Source organism: Siniperca chuatsi, linkage group LG10, assembly GCF_020085105.1.
Source record: "Siniperca chuatsi isolate FFG_IHB_CAS linkage group LG10, ASM2008510v1, whole genome shotgun sequence".
Classification (NCBI taxonomy): Eukaryota; Metazoa; Chordata; class Actinopteri; order Centrarchiformes; family Sinipercidae; genus Siniperca; species Siniperca chuatsi.
The window spans coordinates 25,981,382-26,005,939 of NC_058051.1; the positions used below are offsets into that span (position 1 = coordinate 25,981,382).

Sequence of the window (24,558 nt, forward strand, 5' to 3'; positions counted from 1 at the left end):
CCCAATTTTAGATAGAGTTACACATACAGAGGAAAGTGTAGTTTGAATGTGATATTGTGGGGTTAGGATGCCCCCTGCTGTGGCCTTAGGGGCGAACTGGGGGTAAACTAAAAACAGCAAAGTCAGAGTCAAAAGAAACAAATAAAAAGCAAACTCAAAGCAAACAGTTTGTATAATTTTAGAAATATGATAAACTTCAGCCTTGTGGGAGTCCACATGCTGCTTTTTCTCATACACATTATGTGAACTACAGTCTGAACAGTACTAATAAAGCTGCTTGGGAATGTGTTGAAGTGCTCATCATCATCACTGCTAATTCCATGCTATTTGGATCTATTACCATGTATTTCAACATAGAGTGTGAATATTTGTATTGACTGGGCGTGTTTTCCTTAAGTATACAACATGCTAATCATACCGTTGCACTCTCGCTCCCTAAAAGAGAGGAAAGAAAGGGAATTTAAGCTAAAACCCGGAAGTGCACAGAAGGGAATCCTCTCGTTTCGTCTGTCCTCCTTCCCGCTCTGCGCCTGTTTGTAAACATGCGTCAAAAGCATGTGATCCTCTCGACGCCTTTTAGGGGGGACGTCCAATCAGGAAAAGGGGGTGTGTGCGAGTGGGCCTGGCTTGGTTGTGTTGCTGTGAAAATGTCGATGGATAAGGTTTTTCATTAGTGCAGGGGACCACTCTCGATTTGATAATAACTGGGAGGTTGATGGGAGGTTATGGCAGCGGTGACGGAGTAGTAATAGTAAAGGAACCGGACGTGTTACGAAAGAGGCGCTGTCGGTAAGTCATCTCCCCTTCCAAGAGAAGCTATTTATTTACAACAGTGAACAGCTCCAGTATATGGATAGGTTGTAGTGCGTCTATGGTGGACGGTAGGCTGTTTTTGTAACGTATAGTAACATGCTTCATTTGTTTTTTGTTTTCTTATATGATGTTTGTATAATGTTACAATTTCCATACTTGTTAAATGTTTCATTGTTTGTAAAACTGTTAAAATGTATTTTCTTATTAAATACATTTTTATTAAATAAATAAGAATTACGCATGCCCGTGAATTGATTATTACGATGTAGTGCGCAGTTTCCAACGTTACCCGGAAATCAGCAAGTTATTTGCTCTCAGCTGTTTCCTTATAAAACATGTCTGTGCGTGTTTGTTTCTCATTTTCTTCGGAGCCAGTGAGAGGGCAGAGGAGCAGGGTGGGATGGAGAGGTGTGCTGGATGCTTGCTGCAGGAGGATGTTGCGCACTTCAATTTACCTCAGGAGTGAGTGGTCTGTGCATCCATGCGGTACTGCGTAATGATTTAATTCATGAGGTAGATGTTGTTGTTGTCTATGTCTATTAATGTTTGTTTGTTTGTAGCAGTTTAGAGTTGAATATAATTGATTCAGCTTGATGTCAAAATGATAAGTAGCAGGATACTAAGTTTAATTTAAAGTTACAGAGGAGGTAAAAAATACTTTAATACTTGTGTACTGTCAAAAAAAATTCATAAGGTAAACTATATATTGCTTTTCAGGAAGTTTATATTAAAGGCTACTGACTTTGAATTTTGTTACTATTGCACCTGTCAGTGTCATGCTGTGTGAAATACCATTTCCAGCTGAGCATAGTGTATTTAAATTGTAACATGTGTAAAGAAATGTAAAATTAGTTATCACTTCATTCAATAGCCTTTTGCTGTATATAGGTCTAAAGTTAAAATTATGCAAGATTGTTTTTCCCATTGTTCATTTGCAGAAATAGATTTTCTTGAATGAGTTTATTTTTTAAAGACATTATTCATTCCTTCTAAAGGCTAATTTTTGTTGTTTGTAAATAAATAGTGCGTATGCCTGCTGTGCCAGCACCTTGACTCAGCTCCATCCATCCAGAGGTTTCTATGTCATACGCACTTTTTATTCCTGATGTAAACAAACCCTCCAAAAGCAATACTCTTAGTCAACACAGGATGGCGTATTTCTGCAGGCTTAGATCTTGTACTGAGCATGAGGTTATCAGAAACAGTCTTCTAGGAATGAGAAACATATTATATTGGGAAGTATTGATGCAACACTACAGAGTGAGGGTAAAACAGCAGTTTGCACAGCCAGTGAGTGTATGTTTTTATTAATTTTGTGATTCATAACTTTGTTGACAGAAAGACTGGCACATCCATCTGTTGTGCTTAGGAAAAATTGCCTGACATCTCTTGACGTCAAAACCCCAGACTGACTGCAGTCGACTGACCGCTTGATTTGCTGACTGCTTCAGAGGCATAGTAAGAGAAAATGTTGTTCAATGGTGTGATAGAATGGGCTCTAAGGATATAAATATATTGGAGAATAAATTGAAATTGCTTGCCTTCCAGATCAATATTGTTATTCCTCACAGAGGGGAAAAAAGGTATTACTTTCAACTTTCTGCGCAAGGTAAGAGCCACTACACTTCACAGCAAACACAGCCAGCAACATCTTGGACGAGTGGCACAACAGTGCAGCAGTTCACTGTTTATATCAATTATTGTCAAGAAGTCATAGCTGAATAAAACTCGGCCAGCTGCATATTTGCATTATTTAAGTGCAGGGTGTGGCCAGTGGTCAGCAGTCATATACATATATACAACCAAAATTATAAAAGTTTACAATTGCACAAAGTGTTACATTATATCTGTATAAAGGTCACTTTTCTCTGATTTTGATGCCAGAAACTGCTGAGCTGAAGGGAAACATTTGAATTCACTGTGTAGTATGTTCGACATGTCTCGAGATAATGCCTGGGATTTTCTCAGGACCTGCTGAGGATAAAGCTCTCCAAGACTTCTTTTTCATCATACAGTGTGTGATGCTGGAACACATGCTGACGTTTCCAGAGAGATCCTGTTTACATTCTTCTGAGTGGTAACTGCAAACCAGGTAATTTATTTTCAATAAAACACTGTAAAAATGCAATACCACGTTTTGCCTAAATGTATGTGTGAGTGCATTTAGGAGCTATGCCCATTGTTCCCAATACAGCCAAAAACGATATCAATGGAGCTGACTGGGCACCTTTCCAAGGCAGAGATTAAGGTTTAGGAAGTGGAACAGGCATGGCTGATTGATGACATGGCTAAAATTAACACACTGCCCACTGGATGAGGAGCATAAATAGCAGACAGGAAGGACCAGCACTTGGATGTATCTTTAAAGCTGTAGCGTGTCTCTGTCAGCATAAACACAAACCACTGTCACAGTAAAACCTCCTGTTGTCGTTAGAGGCTACAGGCTGCATCAAGTTGGGAAAAGCAAGAATTCCCAACTTATCAACAATGCTGGAACATCAGTAATAATTGGGTATGAATATAGTAGAACCGCTATGCGCATATGACAGCATTCAATATAATATTTAATGCATCAGTTATTTGATATAGCGTGCAAAGTAATACAAAAAAAAAATCTTTTATCCAGTCTTGTAATGTAGCACCAAACACAGTCAAGTGCTCAACTTGCATTCATATTCCTTAGTGTTATTGTAGTTATCTTGCATAGGATGCACATAGACTGAGGACATCTTTATCCTAGCAGAGCAGATAGACCTCAGTCTTCAGATCGATACCCTCAGCATCTACCAGTCTGCTCAGAGCAAACATGCTTTGATCCCTCAGATCCCTTACATTTCCTACATAGCTCGAGGGTGAAAGCTGATTCTTTTACCGATGCTCTCCTTTCTCAGTCCTGTAAGGTGAAGCGGTGGGCCCCATATCCCCTGGCTCCAATGGGGAATTAGGACATCATGAACTACAAGTGCTTTAGGAAAGAAAATGTACAGCCACATGAAATGCCAGATGAAAATCTAGACTTGTAACTGGAGGATAATGGAAAATTTCAGACATTAAAATAGAGGGATGGTTTGTGCTTTAAAAGCTCTACCAAGCCTTTAAAATATCTGACGTAAAACTACAAGGTTTAGGCGGTCAGTGAGACCGCACTGCAGCATAGAAAATATTCTTACGTAGTTGACTGCAGTTCAACAGTTAGCCAACAGTTATGATGTTTGGAATAAACATTGTCCCCTGTGGAAGTATTTTTCCAGGTTTTTAAAAATTATGAATTCTTTATTAAGGCAATTGTTGAATGCGCACATTGTCGTATATCTCTATAATAAATAGGTGTGGTGGTGAGCTGACAAAGACTTTGTTTTCCTTTTGTTAACTGAGACAAAGCTTTTATTTCAGCTTAGCATATAAAGGGGACTTTATGCTTCACAAATGCAGACTGACCTAATGGTCACAGCCTTGTTGAGAACAGACAAGCTCATAAAAGAGACAGAACCAAGCTTGTTCCTCTTATTACCCTGCTGAACACTGTTTGCAGTATTGCAGTGGTAACTACACTAACACAAATAGGCTAATTTGACATATTTAAGACCTACTACCATAACATTCAAACTTTTTTTTTCATTTGACCAACCTTTCCCCAAACGAATTATAGATGTTAATAGGGAGAATTCGTTCATAGTTTATGTATCACAATTTGAAATTTGTACGTTTATAGAATCCTAGTATAGTTTGATCCCCTTTGATGTTCATATATCATGACACAGCCCAAATAACCAGCTGCGCTGTACCTCGCTGCTTTCTGTTACGTGGTGCTTGAGTTAGTAGTAGTATCCCTGAGTGCTGGATGGATACTGTAGCATTCACAAGGCTGTAGGGCTATACAGTTAAGCCAAAGTGACTTGTTTAATGGAATGTTCCACATTTGTCTTGACTCATATTCATGTCATAAGTCAAATGAGATTATTTCAATGATTGTTGATTTTGGGGCACAATGTTTTGGTTTCACACTCACTTGGTTTTCTCACTTGGTGTTTTTCTCCTTTTATCTTCCCGCAGCTCCATTGTCTGATTGACATTACAAATGGAAAATCATCTGATCAAGGTATGTGAACAATTAGGTAAAACTGCAAAGCAAATTCTTAAAATAAACTCTGCTAATGTTTGACAGAACCAAAACAAACTATTTATAAGATGCAGTCCTTTTAAAGGAACAGCTACATTCCTGGTTTACATTTAATACAATACACTTTATTTAGTATTAATATTATAATAGCATGCATTAGTTTACAGAAATGTTTTTCTTGTCATTTTACGATTCATGATTAGTTTAACTGGAACAGTATTAGTGTATTTCGAATAGAAGCAGTGGATAAAACACTGCTCTGCGTTTTCTTTAGGGCAGAACTGTGGTAGGAAGCACCTAGAACTGAATGAGGAAGTACATGTGATAGGCCTATTCATGGTTAAGGGTCAGAGTGTGGTTGTGACGGTCAATCACCTCACACTGTATACTTTTTTTCAACACTTGCTCCACTCTGGAGGTAAAAAGTACTAACGTTGAATGAGGAACACCATGCCTTCTACGTCAGAAATCACTATATTAACCAACACATGGTTACAAAAGAATCACATAACGTAATATGTGTAAATATTCCCTTTGGTGCAGATTCAGTGGAATTCCTCAATAGACTGTATTTAAAAAGCCAAAAGACCATCTGAGTGCTTATAGAACTGATACACAAGGTGGTGATGTGCCTTTAAAACCAGTGGGTTGTCAGGTGATCGAGGAGGCTCAGTCAGTTCAGCCTCACAGACATAGGAGCCAGAGTGCGTCTCTAGCCGAAAGCAGAGAGGAGAGCACCAGCGGAGAGGAGAGGGAGAGAGACCCAATTATAAGGGGACATGGGGGGAAATGGGGACACAGCAACGTCACAGAGTGGGGGAAAGGGAGCCATGGTGGTAGGGTCCCTTTAACTGCAGTCTGCTCATGCTCACTTGCCTTGTGTGGCAGCTAGCAAGTGTGTTTGTGGCTCAGCTTGATCAAGAAGTTGGGTTGTGTAGACACAACAGTGGTATAAAAGCACAGAGAATTAAGTGCTGCGTCACACTCGGGAAGAGGAATAGCGTGATCATGCGCGCGTGTGCACGCCTGTACATGTGTGCGTGCATGCGCACGTACATATGCATTTGTGTGGGGTCTGCTCTGGATCTGTGTATATGTTAGTTCGAAGTAGCAGTCTAATAGCAGTTCTGCTTTTGCAACAAGATGAAAATAAAGAGTGCGTGTTTGAGAGGAAAGCAGAAAGGGAGAGAGAGGGAGATACAGAGAGGGAGGGACAGCAAGTCAGAGAGTGAGAGAGAGAGAGAGATTTTGGATTAGTTGCTACGTCACTTTTTCATGTCAGGAGAAACAGAAGCTGAGATAACAGAAGCCCAGAGTCATCGAGTTTTCCACCTGAAGTGGACACAATGGTTTCGGACAACCTCGGCTTTCTCCTCCTCTTCCTCTTCCTCCTTGGTAGTTTTGATCTGCTCTGCCTGTCGCTACTATATGTGTGTGTGTGTGTGTGTGTATGTGTGTGTGTCTGTCTGTGTGTGTGTGCGTGTGTGTGTGTGTGTGTGTCTGTGTGTGTCAGTGTGTGCTGTATAGTTCCTGTGAGCTGATATCGGGAGTTTCAACATGGATGCTGAAGATGTGACAGTTTCTCTAGGTTTTGATAGCATGGTAAGGTGTGTGTTGAGTGGGCAGAGGTGCGACAAAGGGGTTAACAAAAGAATATTCTGGAAGGTTCTTAATATCACAGCGAAGCTCAGTCAGGAATGTTTTGCAGAGAATTATAGAGGTATTCAAACATTGCTTTTTTTGCCTCCATCACCGCAAGGAATACGGATGATTATATTTGTGCAAATAGGTGAATACAATCATGCATGGTGCCGTCTGACCTATTATGAAACAGTATTATACATTTAATACACCATTATATGGGACTGTGTACAGATGCAGCCAGGTGGGCATTACAGCAGCCAGATAAGTTCGCTGTTGAATTCAGCCAAGAAGGCTTTTTATGTCACTACATATGTACATATATGTGTCTGTGTTCGAACAGTTGACTGCTGGCCTACTTGTTGTGGTTAACTCTTGATGGAGTTGAAGGAAAGAGTGAGTAGAGAGAGAGAGAGAGAGAGAGAGAGAGGCAGGCATGTATGAAGGCAGAGACTGGTTGGGATCCAGCTGTATGTCGTTATCAGACAACAGATCAGCTCGGTGTCTGTGGCTAGTGGCACTTTTGTCATGTGATTTGTTTTCACCCTCCAGGGCCATGGGGATTTGGCAAAACCCTTCCCAAGACACATTTGTTTCTGCGTAGTTAGGAGAGACGGAGATGGTGACGCAGTCATTTCTGGGCTGGACTTCTCCTCAACCAGTACACAGCTTGCATCACTCCCCCTCTCTCTGTGTCTGTTTATCTCTCTATCTGTCTCTCTCTTGGAGAAAGAAGGGGCTAAATGTCATGGCTCAGGATCAGAGAGAGAGAAAAGGAGGAGAAAGAAACGGAGAAAGAGAGAGGGAGAAAGAGAGAAGTTGTTTACCTTGCTCTCTTGGTGACTCTGCTTTGGCTTCTCTCCAGTTCACATGCACTGGACGTCCTAAAGCTGCTGCATCACAGGCCAGCGTGCCAAAGCTTGGTTCTCATTGGATGGGAGGAGCCCCCCTGACTCCACAAGCCGCACAGCAGTGCTTTATTGGCTTAGTACAAGCAAGCAGCTGGAGTTCAACATCTGATTGGTTAAGAAGCGCTTTTCTCTTATTCAAAGGTTTTGTAGTTGCAGAAACACTTTTCCATGGATACACAAGTACTATGTATGTTTATATGGGTTGACCTGTTAATATATTAATTGTTAAAAAGCTAATCAGCTAGCTAGCAGTTTCTTTTGTGAAGTGATTATCATACATTTATCGTCTAGCCGATGCTGACAATTCTATCCGTACCTGCCTCTTATGATGCAGTGGGCCACCCTCAGGCATTGGTACCTCATTGTTTCACAGGTACCGTAATTTTGTAATCATTTCCTTAGAAGTTTCCTGAACAGGGAAAATGGAGACAATGGTCTAAGATATTATTTCAGTTTATATGCACATGTTGATTTCCAGATTAATTTCCTTGAAAGAACTGCTAAAATCTTAATGACTGGAAAAACTGACAGAGATCCACTTACAATTTCAACAAATTTCACATTTTCGCATGTGACCTGCAGTGCACTGACTAAAAAGAGTCTCTAAGCTGCACCAGCAAATAATCCGAATGAATGAATAGGAAGTGTACCAATCAAACACTGTCTCAATTTTTTCCAAGAATTCATACCAATTCAAGTTACATACTCCCGTCCGGGAACCTTCCTACAAATTTACAGTGACATATCAGTTCCTTTCTCGGAAATTATAGGAAACTATGGGGCCCGTAAAATAAAAAAAAAAGTGTTACCCAAACCTTTCTGTTCACTCTGAACTGTCAGTAAAAGAGAGCTGCTCAGCATCTTCTGCACAGCGTGCATGCCTCACACTACCTACCATCACTACCTGTGCTGAGGGTGGCAACCACAGGAAAGATGTAACTCACTAGGCAAGAGAGGTCTTCACGTTTTCATGGCTGGGAGTCCAACATCCAAAAGATGCCACATTTCTGAGATGATGCAAGAGCATGTGGGGCTGCATTGCAGCTCCTGCTTCTACAGTCAGCGCCTTTCTCTCTCTTTTTCTCTCGCTCTCTCTTCTAAATGTGCTGATGGTATAATATACTGTATACTATCGCTGCCTATTTATTTTTCTTTTGTAAAGATTATCATAAAGAAGAAGATGATTCTTTGCGTTAGTACTCTCCCTGTCACCTCACCACTATGGGAGGGTCATTCCTTATGAATGAGTTAACACTGCACTTAGTTAGTCTACCAGTCTGTGTAGGCTACACATCAATACAAGGCGTAATCGTGACACACAGTCAGACAGAAGTACACTATTCCAGCTTCCGTGCAGACAATTGATTCGTGATGTGTATTTTTTTTAACAATAAGCTTTATTTTAACTTGGTAGTATTTTGTAGATGTGTTTAAAAGTACAACTGTAAGCTAACAAATTGCTTATCATGCACGTTTCACTGCAGTTTACTCACTTAGAGGTTTACTGTTAGTATTATATTCCTATTTCTCTGTAAATAAGGACTGCTGTGAAGATATTCACCCCTATGGGTTTCCCCAGGGTGCTTCACTGTTCCTGTCGTTGACCACTCTCCAAAGGCCTCCTGTCCCTTTAAATCTTTTATAAGCATTACACAACAGGTCCAGTGGCACACAAGCAACAAACAACCCGAAAAAGAAAACTGACAGGGTTGGGTTGAGCCAGCCAGGCGAAGGAACCAGACACCTACTGACAGACAGGCCCTCTGATCAGAGCCGTCACTGTGGCTACAGTGCAAACACACACACATACATAGCCTTGCACACCCTCACACACAAACAGCCCTGTGATGGCTTGGCCTGGTCCATCTGAAGCCTGATAAGGACTTTTAGGGCTGTGGGGATTTTGTCCTTCCTCCTACTGTGAAAATCAAAGTAAATCACATCTGATGTTTTGAGGCTGGGGCTAGGCTTCCCTAGTTTGGCTTTAATCAGTTTCAAGGCAAGTAGCATTTGTGGGAGTTGTCATTGTAAACATGAAGAAATGAAGGCAGACTGTGAGTGGGTGTGTGTTCTGGAGGGACAGGGGGGTTTGAAGCAAGACAATGAATTGTCAGTGGTCCTTTCACCTGCATGCAAAGAGTAAAAACAGCAGTTTATTAGAAACGGTCGGGTATTATTGTACTTTGTTGAAGCACAAGTCAGTGAACTGGCCACTACCTGTCCTTGCCCCACCCTCTCTGTGTATTGTAGCTGCGTGTCTGCGTCATGGCTCTCATTGCCAGCGATTGACTGGCACTTCCTTGCTTTTCCCTTGTAGTGGCTGGAGAGCAATGCGCGATCATCCTCACTAGTCCACCGAGCAACAGAGAGGAGAGGACTTATCGAGGTCTGTCTGCGTAGAACTGCAGGTGAGCCTGTATGTGAAAGACATACATTGGCAGTGTTCTGTGTGTCTGTTCTTGTTTGGCCCTTCACATATCCGTGAAGCTTGGATCAAGTATCAGATCAGTCGTGTGGGCGTTAGAGAGAAATAGATTGAGAGAGAGGGGTGTTCTGGTGCTTTTCCATTTCATCTCTCTCTCACTCTTCCTTCATCTGCTTCCCTCCTCTCTGCTTTCTGGCGTGAAACATGGCAGTGAATCAAACTTCTTTCTGGGCACAAGCATGAGCCTAAACCATCCCAGAGTGCATTAGATTTGAGGTCTCTGACAGTCTCCAAAATCCTGTCAGGCTTCCCTGGAACATCATCTTGGTCCAGTCATAAATAAGGTAGAGACAAACAAAATTTAAAGCTTACTGTGCCTATTACTACTTCAATGACACGCATCAGCGTAATGGAGACCAATGAGCCATTGTTTTGAAAAAGTAATTGCATACGGTAAGGCTTCTGGATGAACTTAGATTTAATACAACAATGCCTCTAACAGCTGTTATCCCTTCAGTGTCCTCTCATATCTTATTTAAGTCAACTTTCCCAACTGAGAGAAGGAACCAGCCTAACAGTCTATTGTGATTAAATGTCACGCATATTTGTGTAATTATTGTGGGTGTTTGGTTAATGCATAATTCACATCTGCAACATGCAATGGATTGTTTCTACATTTCATACAATTACTTACATTCAACTGTTCCATGAGAGATGTCTTTCTCTTTGTGGATGTGTCATGAGTACCACTCCTATCCCTTGACGATTTCAGGTGATGAAATAGATGTCTAACTGTTAATACTTTATTGCTTTACATCTACAGTATCTTTCTTAGGCTCTGTATTAATTACAGTACATGCGGATATCAAGCTACCTGTGCATCTGCTGCTGCATCTGAACCACTCCTATGTTCTCTCAAATAGCTTTCCGTTTCAATTAATCTAACTGAAATGTTTCTGAAATCCCCAAAAGGCAGTCCTGGTTGTACCACATCTATTACAATGGTGAATCACATTGTCTTGTTTCTTGTGTCAAACTAACAACATATTGTTTTCCACCATTTTCTGCTATAATTAATGTTATTTTCTATAAAAAAATTTTTAGATTTGAGGGTGTTTTACGCCACAGAAAGAAGCCTTCTGTCAGGAGTGCCCCCCTTGGAAGCTGGTTTCAGATGGTGGCTTAGAGTTGGTCATCTATCTAGCACCATTTGAAATCAGTGTTCTTGGGGTGGGAAGTGTATTTCACTGGCCAGCAACAGACAACTGTGAAGATTCACAAGAGGTGTCCAGAGATAAAGGTGAAATAAAGAGAAGATTTTCACCTGGAAAGTATCACTCCCTGAAGAACTACTCAGTGGGCTACAAACCACCAGTCTACAGTGATGTTGTGACAGCTCAAGCTCTATGTCCTCTCTCCAAGGTTGACCGATTTCTTTTGGTGTTCAGAGTCTGCTTTTGTTTCTAGCACCATTTGAAATCGGTTACAATGAAGGACAGATCTCATCATACCTTGAGGAGGATTTTGCAACTAAGCGGTGCCCTTTATTTTACTGACTAGATTGAAATTTTGTCACATTAATGTTTTAAAGCAAGTGAAAACAAAATTACTCTCACAGTGGCCTGTTAAGTACTCATCAATCCCGGATCTCTAATTGATATCTACATTGATGTTTGCAGTGGAGGAAGAAGTATTCAGATCCTTTCTTAAATAAAAGTAACAATACCACAATGTAAAAATACTCATTTTGAGTAAAGCACTGCAGTAAAAGTACATAAGTATTAGCAAAACATATTGTTTTGTATATGAAACTTTAATCTGCAAAGTAACAACAGTCAAATGAATGTAGTCACGTAAAAAGTACAATATTTCCCTTTTGAAATGTAGTGATGTAAGTATAAAGAAGCATTAAATTAAAATAGGTCAGTAGTACCTTAAAATTGTACTTTCACCACCATTTGAACAATTCTCTAGTCAGTGTCAAATCCACAAGGTGGCACTGTAATATAAAGTGTTAGAGGAATGATTTTTTGATAAGTCTCTGGACCCACAGTTTGTATTTAAAATATATTTAGAGTAGCTTTAGACTGTTTCCCTTTTTAATTATCACTGTTAAAAGATGTTCTGTTTCTTATAACTTGCTTAAAATATTTGGGATGTCTGGGACTTTCAGTTGGAAAAAAACAGTTCAGTAGTTTCTATTGCTCCATGTTAAATGTATAATTTAGTGATTGCAAATTGATGCTGTATATCATACAGTAGCTTATTTATGCATAGTCACACCTGTAGACTAGATTGGCTTACCTGTAATGTGGATGATAAAATTCATTTTTCTCACATATTAGAAACTGTGGCTGTAGAATAAAGTGTGCTGCAATAGTTGCAATTGTCTTTGTTGTTTCTCTTTGCTCTGTACCTGTAAGTAACTAACGTGTAAGCTCCCTTCTCAGTCACTGCATTTGAACATGCAAAACATATGAAATAGCTGAATATACATGATGGGGTTGACAAAATAAGTTTCATTAACTTTTCAAGCACCATTGTTTGATAGCAAACTCCTACACCTCAGTCAAACAAGATTTAGTCATGATAGAGATTTTCTGACAAATTTTAGTTTAATAAATAAAAAGCCAGGCAAGTGCACATTTTTTTCAGAGATCATAGTCTATACATCTTTGTTACCACAGACACAATATCTGTGTCCTAATAGTCTTTATGTATACATCTTCTGGTATTAAACTGAAACTTACCCTCCGGAAGAGAGATATCTACAAACAAATCATTTGGAGGGAGAAGAAAAAAAAAAAACCTCATGGAAAACTGATTAACTTAATTTGGTGAAGCTACAGGGCACAAAACAACGTGCCAATATTGAACATGGATAATTATTTAGCAGAAACATTAAGCTAAGGTAGGCCCGCAATTAAGCCTCCATTAACTAACAAGTGAGTTAACATTTATGCAATTCACAGGCAAACACACAACAACTGACAAGCTAAAAACACTTAGCTTTCTGCATTAAGGCATATGGAACATGCATTATGTTTAGGCACTGTGCCAGGGACTGATTTACAGATCCTATTATCTCTGTAATGGTGGAAGTTGAATCTATAAGCCTGGAGGACTGATTTATCGGCTAGGAGCCAGCTGAATTTAAGATGAACCATACAAACATTCTTTACTGATTTTGATTATTTTAAGCCATCACTTTAATTGAGCTATATTGGCCAAGCTGAGCTGTGCTCTGTACTATAGTGCAAGTTTAAAATCAGTGTTCAAGAGTCTCTAATAAACATTAAATCTCATTCCTTCATAATTTCAGAATAGAAAAACTTGTGATTTTGTAAAGGAAAGGGACGGCATCCCAAACATCACTGAATTGAATTATGCAGAATAGGAAAAAGTAGTTATGAGCCTATCAAAGATGGAAATTATTGTCAACTAATCACTTAGAGCATGAACTAAGAATTGAGCTCAATTTGCTGATATTTTCAAATCTCAAGCCTGACTTTCAGAAATAAATTTTCAGAAGGTTTTACGAGCCAGTACATTCAAAGACGAGTCCAGTGACATTCCTCTTCTCAACCAGTCCTCGTTACACCCAGTAATGTTGGAGCAACAGGACTGTGATGTTTACTACGGGGAAGAAAAAAAAAAGAGAGCAAAGTTATGTAAATTTTCATACAAATTGTAAAAACCCATAAAGCCCTGTGAAAGAGAACAAATTAACTGTTAAGGGTTTTAAGAGAAGTAAGGCATGCAGTTGTCCAACAGGTAAGGTAGGAGGCCAGGATAATATGGACGAGGGAAGAAAAACATTGGACATTAATAATACATCATGGACAAGCGACATGAAATAATATGAAAGCTTCTGCCTAGACTATCACAAATTATTCTTGCTCATCACATCATTGTGTCTTCATTTGGTACAAGTGTGCTTGGTGGTCCATCTTCTTACCGAGAGTGCTACTGCCTCTCCATCTTTTGCATCGACCTTGTCAGGATTGCTCCTCCGAGAGCTGTAATCCAATAATGACTGGTCAACATTACTACTTATGTATAACCAGGCAGACAAGAAGCAACACCTTACGGATGTCCAGAAAAATCCCCTCTGCACACACACACACACACAAGACTACACACCACCCATCTACAAAAAATACCACACACACAGCCTGTCGGCTGCTAGCCTCATGCCTCTTACAGCCGAAATATCCAGATTTGTGTGTTACATTGAGATGCAAAATATTACCTGAGAGCAGAAATCAACAGGATACCATAAAGGACACAGATGGTTTATATTTATATGGCATGGCCCAGTGTTCCAAAATTTTATGAGATTAAATAAATAAATTAAAAAAAACAAAACGACATGATCATTATAATGTTCATAGTTAAAAATGTGAAGATCCCACACACTGTTATTAACACACACACACACACACCTCTTCTGCAGAAAGAAATATATGACTATAATACCACCAAATGCTCTGTTGTCACATTTTTAGCATATTTCATTAAATGGCCTCCATCTTTTTATCCACAGGATAACCCAATATTTATGACATTATGGGCAACTGAATTTGCCTTTAGGGCCCAAATTGTGAAACTTAAATGCATATTCAAGTTTCACAAATTCAGGGTTCAGGGTTTGTTAAGTCTTCGATTTTGAAGTCACTCTCCTATACAGTGAGTTAGGAACTATGCACAAGAGAACTCTACCCCAACAGGAAACAAGCAGATGTTTCCTGGGAAACATTTCAGAAATATGACATACCAGCAATGACTACTTCCTAATTTGCAGAGATAAAATTATGTAAAAATCTAATTAACTGAACAGGAAATTTCAAGCAGAGAGTTTGGGTTGATTCTAAAATTATTTCAAAGACATTATGTGCCTTCTCTTTACCCAAGGTCAAGTTTGCAAATTACATTAACAATCTCAATTGGTTTTGCCCAATAATAATAATAATAATAATAATAATAAGTTGCCAGATGTTCCTCTCAACAGACCCTACCTTGGGCAAATGTGTTGCACATAAGAAAATGCAAATGAAACATGTCATTTCTATGCCATTCTATTACTAGTATATTTGCTTCCTCTTTGGTCATGTAAATGTATGACATCCACAGAAACAGAATAGGAAACATTAAACGCAACCAATTATTAACAAAAAATAAATAAAATCTAACCACTGCATAGGTAATTGTTAATACTTCGACATGCTTTATCATCTATGTTGCTGACCTCTACATTTGTTTATCAACACATGATTAAAACCACCATAAGGCACTTGGGGCAGAGCTCTTTCTACTGAGTTACCTACCGCTCTGTGTAGAAGAGTGCTTTGGGGCTTATTACAGCGCACCCTTATGACAATTTACACTGTGTGGTAGAGAAAAATCAAAAGCCTTACAAAAAGCCCACAACTTCAACATGCAACACTTGGTAACACTTGACAGACAAAAAGCATAGTGAAAATGCTGACTAAATACAAAGCACAGACAAAGTTTGGAGAAGCCCTGAGAAGGATCAAGCACTGTTAATGGTTGCGCATGACAAGGCCATTTCAAGGGTTAGTTGCCATATTTGAATGAGCAATTTACCGTTTTCTTTTCCTGAATAGCATGACTCCGACAATGAGGCCAAAAAAGATGAGTACTATTTTGATGAGATAAAAAAAAGATGTTTGAAGATGATAATGTAAAAAAGATGATTGGCCAAAAGGCCAACAAATGTAGTGCCATTTAAATGCCTGACACAATCTTAAAATGAAACAGATTAGATTGGTAATCCCAAAAAGCATTTCTTATATGAAATTATTGCAGCAAAACTATTACTATTGCTCTGTTACAATAGCAATTCAGAAATGATTAGTTAAACCTTATATGAACCTTCCATAGCAAAATGGATATCATGTACAAAACACAAACCACAGTAAAGTGACAAAGTGACACATCCAGCCATTAGTTCATGAGTAAGTTCTAATGGCTGAATGTGTCACTTTGTTCTTATTTGTTGACCCAAATTAGAACATGATGCCCTCTCAAGAACTCCATAGTCTACTGTTAACTAACCATGCCTTCTGAGGCCATCATGGTCTTATTTATAACATTATCTCTTTACATTCTTGATCTACTGTTCAAGGAAGAAGTTGAAACTTACCTCCAAAAACAATACCCAACGTCGTACCCACGTTATTACCCTTATTGTCTGTAAAAAATAAAAATAAAACAATAAATAAGGACAGATAATGGTGTCAAACAGTGGTTTTGATTAAACTACAATGCCAATCTGCTACTGTTAAAAACAAATTAATCTAACATAAGAGATTACTTTGATGACTTACCAGGTGGGACAGTTGGGACAATAGAAGCTGAAGAGGAGAAGTACAGTTAAAACATAAAAAATCAAGTCCATCTACTGTGTCTTACATAGACATACGAACTGGTGCTGAGCAATGTTTTGAGGAAATGTTAAGGTGTCAGTCATTATGATGAGATAAAGTGTTTGGCAGTGGCTAGTGTCTTGTGACTGCTGTGATTTAATAAGAGTGTGACTGGACTACATCAATTCAATTTGATTTATATACCGCCAATTCATAACAGAAGTTATCTCATTGCACTTTTCCTATAGAGCAGGTCTAGACCGCACTCTTTATAATATTATTTACAGAGACCAAACAAATCCCACCATGAACTAGCATTTGGGACAGTGGCAAGAAAAAAAACGTCCTTTAAGAGGCAGAAACCTTGGACAGACGTTCAATGAATTGCTCTTAACAGAGAAAATTCTATCATCAATGTTAAATCTGTTCAGGCAAGATTTTATCATGAAAAAACCTAAAAAAAAAAATAAAATAAAAAAATCAACTACATACTTATGATTACTGTAATTGTTATATTTAATGCTAGTTAAAACTGTCAGGGTTTTTGAATCAGGTGGCATATTGTTTTAGCTGTTTGGAGAGTGTTAAATTGTAAGTTGCAATTTCTGGTTAGATCACAAAATATTGACATTGCTCAGCCCTAATATAAACAGAAGCATTAGCACATCAATATTACAGACAGATTTCTTGGTAAAGCAAAATTATGTAATTATTTGTAATTACAGTATATCATAGTGTAGTACCATGAAAAATCAACTGGGAAACTGTTTATGGATAAAATAAAAATCAGACAGGAATGTCTGTTTTGGGCTAATCTTGTGAATTCAATACTTTACAAATCAAGGTACAGTATAGTGCTTCATCACATTCATGCAGGAAATTGTGTAAAAATGCAGTAATGCAATAAAACAGTCCTGATCATTGATTTAAACAGCTACCACACATCAACCAATCACCTTGTAGCAACATGAGCAGAAAATAGAACTATAAGGGCTTGTTTATGCTTTTAACAATATACCATCACTAGGATCAGTCTACACTAATTCCTTAACTCAAAACACAATGACAGCAATCTGACCCAAGATATATTCATTAGCTTGGATACTGTTAATTCAATTAGGCTGCAGAAAGTAGTTTAAATGCATTTCACGCACACCGTCTTTTATACAGAGGAGTAATCGTCTGCACTATTATAGTAAACTCCAATATCTTGTCAATAATTTGCAGTTTCTATTACCAATTCATGCTGCTGCTTTATCGTAGAAAAGGTTTCAGTCGTAGTCATCTGGACACTGTTTTCAGAATCAAGACGTTTCGGCTCCCATCCGGAAGTAATTCTCAATTGTGAAAAAATTGGACGGGAACTGGAAATTTAAGCTACTCTGAGTTACATAAGCCCTGCCCTCGACTTCCGGATGGGAGCCGAAACGTCTTGATTCTGAAAACAGTGTCCAGATGACTACGACTGAAACCTTTTCTACCATAGAACACTCCTGGACAAATGAGGGACTACACCGTCTTATTTTGAAGAATTTTGCTGCTACTTTATGTTTAACTTGGAGTTGTATGCTAATTTAAATGTACTGGGTTATTCCAGCCTTATAGCACATACACACACACAAAGCACATACATACTTTCATATGGAACTTTTATATTAAGTGACCAGGCCCTCACTCCCCTTCTCAAACTTCTGCCCATGAACAAAAAATAAGTAATTTTAAAAAGCTAAAATACTACACAGCAGCAAATTTGACTTTTTATTTTATTTAGTAATTGATTTTTAAAACTTCACTTAAAACACCCAATTCTAATTTAATCTAAAAGGGATTAAGCCAATCACATGTAAGAATGTGATGGCATCTGGATTAGTACAAATTTGTGTTTTGATCATGTTCAACGTAACAGGTTGACTTTTACTTACAGACCTAAATCAAGTAGTAATATTCATTTGACTTACGTTTACATGTTGGAAGTCCAGGTGACCACTGACCATTTATCGCACATGTCTGGGTATCCGCTCCAGTCATAACATATCCAGATCTGCACTGGAATGTCACCGTATCCTTGTAACGATAAGGGGGGCGAGAACCTCTAACCCAGTCAGCATTTTCTATATTAGGATCTTCACATTGTGACTCTGCAGGCAAATAAAAATTTTAAATGGAAATTAACCTTTTAAGAGTATGTGCGAGTATCAGGCACAGCTGAGATTACATTGGAAAAATGTTGAGAAAGGTTGGAAAAATTTAACACTTACTGGTACATTTTGGAGGACCAGGCACAGATGTTCCAACATCTGAACATGCTATTGATACTGATCCATCGAGTGTCTTTTATCTACTTTTTTATTTCTTGACTGCACTGAAATTATTTCAATTTGTAATTGCACTCTGTATTTTCTGCTTTTATGTCCGAAGCACTGTATAAAGTGCTAAATAAATTATATAATAATAATTAATCATTATTATTATTATTATTATTATTATTATTATTATTATTATCATTATCATTATCATTATTATTATTATTATTATTATTTAAAATAATAATAATTTAGGCTTTTGGTATCAACCAGCCCAAAAAGGCTTTTTTGGCCCAAACAAATTTCACCATTTCAGGTGAACACACTGTAGGGCTTTAAATAGTTTTTAAGCATTAACATGGACTCTACCTGTTGGTTTCTTTGTGGAATGAGAATGTGTGGTGGTCGTGGTAGTAGCTATAGTTGTGGTTATAATCCCTGCAAAAATATAAAAAAAGGAGTAATCAGGACTGTGTCACTGACATCAGGGATGTGCCAAGATCAGATACTATATAGTTATTGATTCATTTAATTCAATTAGGCTGCAGAAAGTAATTAAAATGCATTTCACGCACACTGTCTTTTATACAGAGTAATCGTCTGCACTATTACAGTAAACTCCAATATCTTGTCAATAATTTGCAGTTTCTGTTACCAATTCATGCTGCTACTTTATGTTTAACCTGGAGTTGTATGCTAATTTAAATGTACTGGGTTATTCCAGCCTTATAGCGCACGCACACACACACACACACACACACACACACAAAAAGCACATATAAAAGTTCCATATGAAAGTATGTATTAAGTGACCAGGCCCTCACTCCCCTTCTCAAACTTCTGCCCATGAACAAAAAATAAATAATTTTAAAAAGCTAAAATACTACACAGCAGCATGGTCTCATCTGAAAGGTATGCTCAAATATGGAAGTAATATTTCTGATGATGGTGTGAGAAATATTTCATGCACTGCAGCCTTGTGGAAATTACTGAGTCTATGACTCACAGACTCTGAATGCTACTTCAAACCTTCTACTTCATATCTAAGGCAATATTTAAATAATCCTTGTGAAATGTATTTGTCAGACAGAGGATGTGTGGTAGAAGACTTGTAATTAATTTTATGGATTCATCCTGAAATTTTAAATGTGATTTTTATTTTATTTAGTAATTTCATAACAAATAAGGGGCATTTGAGGGAGAACAAAAAATTAAATTGTGGCAAATTTTTCCAAACAGTGGTGCTACAGCAACTTCCTGAATTTTAAAACTTCACTTAAAAACACCCAATGCTAATTTAATCTAAAAGGGATTAAGCCAATCACATGTAAGAATGTGATGACATCTGGATTAGTACAAATTTGTGTTTTGATCATGTTCAAACATAACAGGTTGACTTTTACTTACAGACCTAAATCAAGTAGTAATATTCATTTGACTTACGTTTACATGTTGGAAGTCCAGGTGACCACTGACCATTTATCGCACATGTCTGGGTATCCGCTCCAGTCATAACATATCCAGATCTGCACCGGAATGTCACCGTAGCCTTGTAACGATGAGGGGGGCGAGAACCTCTAACCCAGTCAGCATTTTCTATATTAGGATCTTCACATTGTAACACTGCAGGCAAATAAAAATTTTAAATGGAAATTAACACATTTGTCCAAAATAACCTTTCAAGAGTATGTGCGAATATCAGGCACAGCTGAGATTACATTGGGAAAATGTTAAGAAAGGTTGGAAAAATTTAAAAACACTTACTGGTACATTTTGGAGGACCAGGCACAAATGTTCCATCTTCTGAACATGCTATTGATACTGATCCATTGAGTGTAAAATCGTTTTGACAAGTGTACCGTACAACTTCTCTATACTCATAGATTTCTTTATCTGGACTGAAAGCACCATTTGCAACCATAGGTGGTGGATCACAAGTCACCACTGCAAAATAAAAATGGCATCTATTAGAATGGAAACAGACACTGAGTTTTTATTTAGTCTTGTGCCTTATATCAACACACAGAGATTACCAACCTTCACATACAGGCAACCTGCCCACCCACCCTTGGGCTTCACAACGGAGTTTACTGTTACCAACCAATGTGTAACTAATTAGAGAAATGAAAAATAAAAAAAATTATACTTTGGACAGCAAATTTCAAGAAGGATCTGAGTTAAGCCTTGCATTTCACATGACAACACTGAAAAGTAAGCAAGCCCCTATGCTACTCACAGTTACATTTTAAAAACTAATTCTCTGAACATGAACAATCAGTTTGTTACTAACCCCGTGTTGCAACTGACCACACTTTCATCGCCATACTCAGTCCCACTAGGGTAATCAATATGTCCATTTTCCACTTCTCCAGCAGAACCACAGTTCTTCCCTGAAAAAAAGAAAACTCTCATAAAAAGGAGAAATTCCTCTGTTAAACATTACTGGACACAACTGACTCAACAGACTGGTCACTAGGTATTATCAGTCATCTAAAAGAGCATTTATATGTTTGTGAGATATTGTTTACAAGAGGGCTCCAAATCAGAGAACACTGCCAGTTAAAACTTAATATTGCTGTTATTAGGATTTTGAATGGAAAAATGAAGTGCTAATATTCACTCTGGCATTTCAGCCTCACAGGACTCCAAGTGCCAGCAGTACAAGTAATGAACGCAGACCCTCCAGCAGGCTCGTAGCCAACATTACAGGCAAAAGACACTGTGGTCCCACTTGGGAAAGTTTGTAAAAGAATGTCTTTGTCCTTCAAATCCATGTTGGGTCCTGCGACAGGTCTGGAACACTCTTGAGCTATAATGAAAAATAAAGAGAAAGATGAACACTAGAAGTGAGGACAAGTTAACGGAAGATTAAACACCAGCTTGTGTATAATCACACATATGTCACAAGCTTATCTGCACTGCCACTCACCTTGAGCAATAATGGCAAGACCAAGATAGCTCAGTAGCAGGAAGTAGGTGACATCCATGACGGGATCTGGCAAGTCTGGCTGAAGTTAATGAGCTTTCTGGCAAAGACAAACGCAAATGTAAGTAAGACAGTCAGAGTATTGACTTGGTTAAGATGGCTGATACTGATCATTTCCTTAAAGCTGGGCCGTCTCCGCGGAACACATTAAATTACAGACATTTAACGCTAACTAAGTTATCGATAACAGCGAGTTACAATAGTTACATCGAACTAAAACATCAGTATTAGTTCAGTTTAGGTTAAAATACCCAATATCAGAAATAACGATAAATATTTTGTCTCACCTTTCTGTATATTGGTCACTGGCTAATCTGTGTAGATAAATGCGTTCAGCTTTGTCCTGTAACGCCTACGGGAAAACGTCACGCCAAACTCCATTCAAAATCTGTCAATTTTACTTAACTAACGTGACACTGCTTTGTAGCTAATCTTACCGAAATATTTCACAACTTGTGTCTAAAGCGACAGTTTCGACTGACAAATTCGGCACACGTTTAAAAAAGAGAAATATTAAGATGCCAGTATAGCAGTCAAATTTCAGCCCTTTAAACTAGTAACGTTAGGCCATGCATGTTGCTCCCTCCATCTTCCTTCATCAAAACACTGTGGGCGGTAATGAGTAACAGTAAAACTAACGGCGTACGCCAAAATTTAGCTTTAATTTAAATACGATATATAACGAAATTGGCGGTGGATCCTCAAATGCGCTGAACTGTGTCCAGCTGAGTGTTTGAATTTGCTCATATCAAATAACTGTAACATCCTGTCAACCCAGGGTGGATTAGCTAGCTATCAGTTAGCTAACGTAACATCAACAAGCGTTAATGATTCATTGTTTTAGTCAGGTCAGTGCGTTATCGCCGGTCTGTTTTCGGTTAGTTTAGGTAGGGTTTATTAAAGCATCGGATTTTTAACTTACCCAAATAGCTGTTACGGCAAATGTGAAGAATCACTATGGCTGGACCTGCTGCCTCCACAATGGTGAATTTGGTTTCCTTCCAGACTGCTCTGGCAGCGGCTTCTTAATGGAAACAGGCGTTGCCCTATAAACAGTGACGCATAACTTGTCCTTAGCCCAAAATCAACCGACTTTACAACATAACCATGAACCATGAAACTTGAATACTGACGAAAAAACAAAACATGGATCACGATTTTGGATATGTAGCTTCACAAAAAAAACCATAGGCTTACGTTTTTTGCACTTGGCAAAGTATTCCAATAATCTGTCAGTAAAGACTGCCCAGTGTGGTACAACATGTCCCCAAACAAACAGCTAATAAATGCTACATCAAGATCAACCCTTTTTAGCTGCTGTATATGGCAATATTACCATACATGGCTTATGAGACCATGGGCAACTGGGCACAGATGCCTATAAGGCCCCCCTCCTCAGTACTAGCCCCCCTCACTGGAGCTGTCCATATGTTGTCAGTACAGAGCATAGACTGTATAAAAAGGTACAGTGCACTAAAAACATCCTACAGAAAACCTGAGGGGACAATCAGGAGATGTAAAGATGGCTTCACTGTTGTGACATCTCCTTTATATTTTCCTTAAAGACTCTGGAAACCATACATGGTTGGTCACATTTTGTCTTCATTTCAATCCTAACAACATAGACCATCAGCCAAGGCATTCATAGAGTGTGATGTAATGGACCCAACCCTGGCTGGACAATGTGAGGAAGTGATGTGCTTCCTACTTAGCAACCAGTTCTTGGTCTTTTTATGAAATTTTCATCTTTCACAATTTTCCTCTCCTGCCCCTAAATCACATAGTAATCAGATGAAAGAGTCACCAAAACCGTTGAACCAAATGTACAGGCAGGGCAGGGATTCTTCAGAAAGTCCTTTTTTCTCTTTTATTTCATTTCTAAGTTCAAAATAATAACACAGGACTTCTGCAATGTGGTTTTGTAATTTTTGGAATGAAAAGTTTATTTTTTAAAGATTTTGACATTTAAATGTATATTTTATCGTAATAGCTGTAACAATGCCGAGTAAATGTTTTTGCAAAACATCAGACAAAGCCAAAATAGTTTGATAGTGACAATTGGTGAGTGTGGTTATGGCATGACAATTTCTACAACATTGTGAGTAGTACTGAATCAGGGATCTGCAGCTTCTCGGCCTGAGAATGGATGGAGAATAGCCTGTGTCAAGACTCGAGACCACTGAATCACTAATCAGTTTTAGTTACTTTAGTTTGCAGTTACTGTACATCACAAGCTCAAGAATAATATCTCTGCTATCTAGCTTCTGATGGGAGGGCTGTTATAGATATTGTATTCTCCATACAGCACTGAACACACTGGAATTTTTATAAAACTAATTTGTATTCCCATGCCATAAAACACCTCACTGATGATTCATTGTTTGTGCAAGAGATTAGTTTCCAAATATGTGGGTGAGGTATTTGCATTTCTTTATATTCTGAAGAAACCATCCTTGTTTGACAACCCATAGGCCTCATCATTTCCAGACACCCAACATTTCCAGACACTAGTTGTACCTGTAAGAAAAAAACTACCATAATAGCAAGCTTATTTACATGCACACACTCCTTTATTGAATTGTCTCTCAAGTCACCCTCACATATCAGAAAAAGCCAAAATACTATAAGTCATTACTACTGCATGGATGTCATTAGGAGATGAGAGCCTTGTTGTTTGTGGTCAGGATCTGTGGGTTTGGCTTTCTGCTGTGAAAACTCCAGGGCCTGATACACTTCTCCTGTTTCTTAATGTTCTATTGTATGACCTGTTTACATCGAAGAATGGAATGAAAATAAACTCTCACGCTATCATGGTCATTATTCCCAGCTGGCATTGTAAAAGTTCTGTTGTTGTTTCATTTTATTAAAACAGTTTCATTTCAATATATTATAAAACAAATACAGTATTATTATAGTATTATTTGAGCAAACGTGGTGAGAGATCATTCCTTATTTCTCACCTCTTTAAAT

At 38.4% G+C, this 24,558-nt stretch overlaps 1 protein-coding gene and 1 long non-coding RNA gene across 20 annotated transcripts; one reads left to right on the forward strand and one right to left on the reverse strand.

Moving 5' to 3' along the window:
- Positions 1 to 647: 647 nt before the first annotated feature.
- Positions 648 to 12,887, forward strand: LOC122883688. 7 transcript variants are annotated; one of them, XR_006379685.1, is made up of 8 exons: positions 648 to 789; positions 1,189 to 1,326; positions 2,152 to 2,271; positions 2,362 to 2,422; positions 2,698 to 2,905; positions 4,867 to 4,912; positions 9,803 to 9,893; positions 10,883 to 12,887. It is a non-coding gene; the product is annotated as an uncharacterized LOC122883688 (long non-coding RNA). The 7 variants fall into 7 exon arrangements; XR_006379688.1 differs by having other exon boundaries at positions 11,015 to 12,887; XR_006379687.1 differs by having other exon boundaries at positions 2,782 to 2,905.
- On the reverse strand, positions 12,503 to 22,989 carry LOC122883687 (membrane cofactor protein-like). 13 transcript variants are annotated; one of them, XM_044212719.1, is made up of 15 exons: positions 22,786 to 22,930; positions 22,511 to 22,634; positions 21,532 to 21,624; positions 21,223 to 21,411; positions 20,893 to 20,992; positions 20,640 to 20,713; positions 20,367 to 20,546; positions 20,046 to 20,225; positions 18,972 to 19,040; positions 18,258 to 18,437; positions 16,261 to 16,287; positions 16,077 to 16,124; positions 15,518 to 15,572; positions 13,869 to 13,929; positions 12,503 to 13,546 (listed from the first exon to the last, which is right to left on the reverse strand). In XM_044212719.1, exons 3-15 carry the CDS (start codon positions 21,587 to 21,589, stop codon positions 13,544 to 13,546), a joined length of 1,224 nt encoding a protein of 407 aa, XP_044068654.1. In that variant the 5' UTR covers positions 21,590 to 21,624; positions 22,511 to 22,634; positions 22,786 to 22,930; the 3' UTR covers positions 12,503 to 13,543. The 13 variants fall into 13 exon arrangements, with proteins under 13 accessions (XP_044068654.1, XP_044068653.1, XP_044068659.1 ...); XM_044212718.1 differs by having other exon boundaries at positions 21,532 to 21,628; positions 22,786 to 22,929; XM_044212724.1 differs by lacking the exon at positions 13,869 to 13,929 and having other exon boundaries at positions 22,786 to 22,989.
- Positions 22,990 to 24,558: the final 1,569 nt, after the last annotated feature.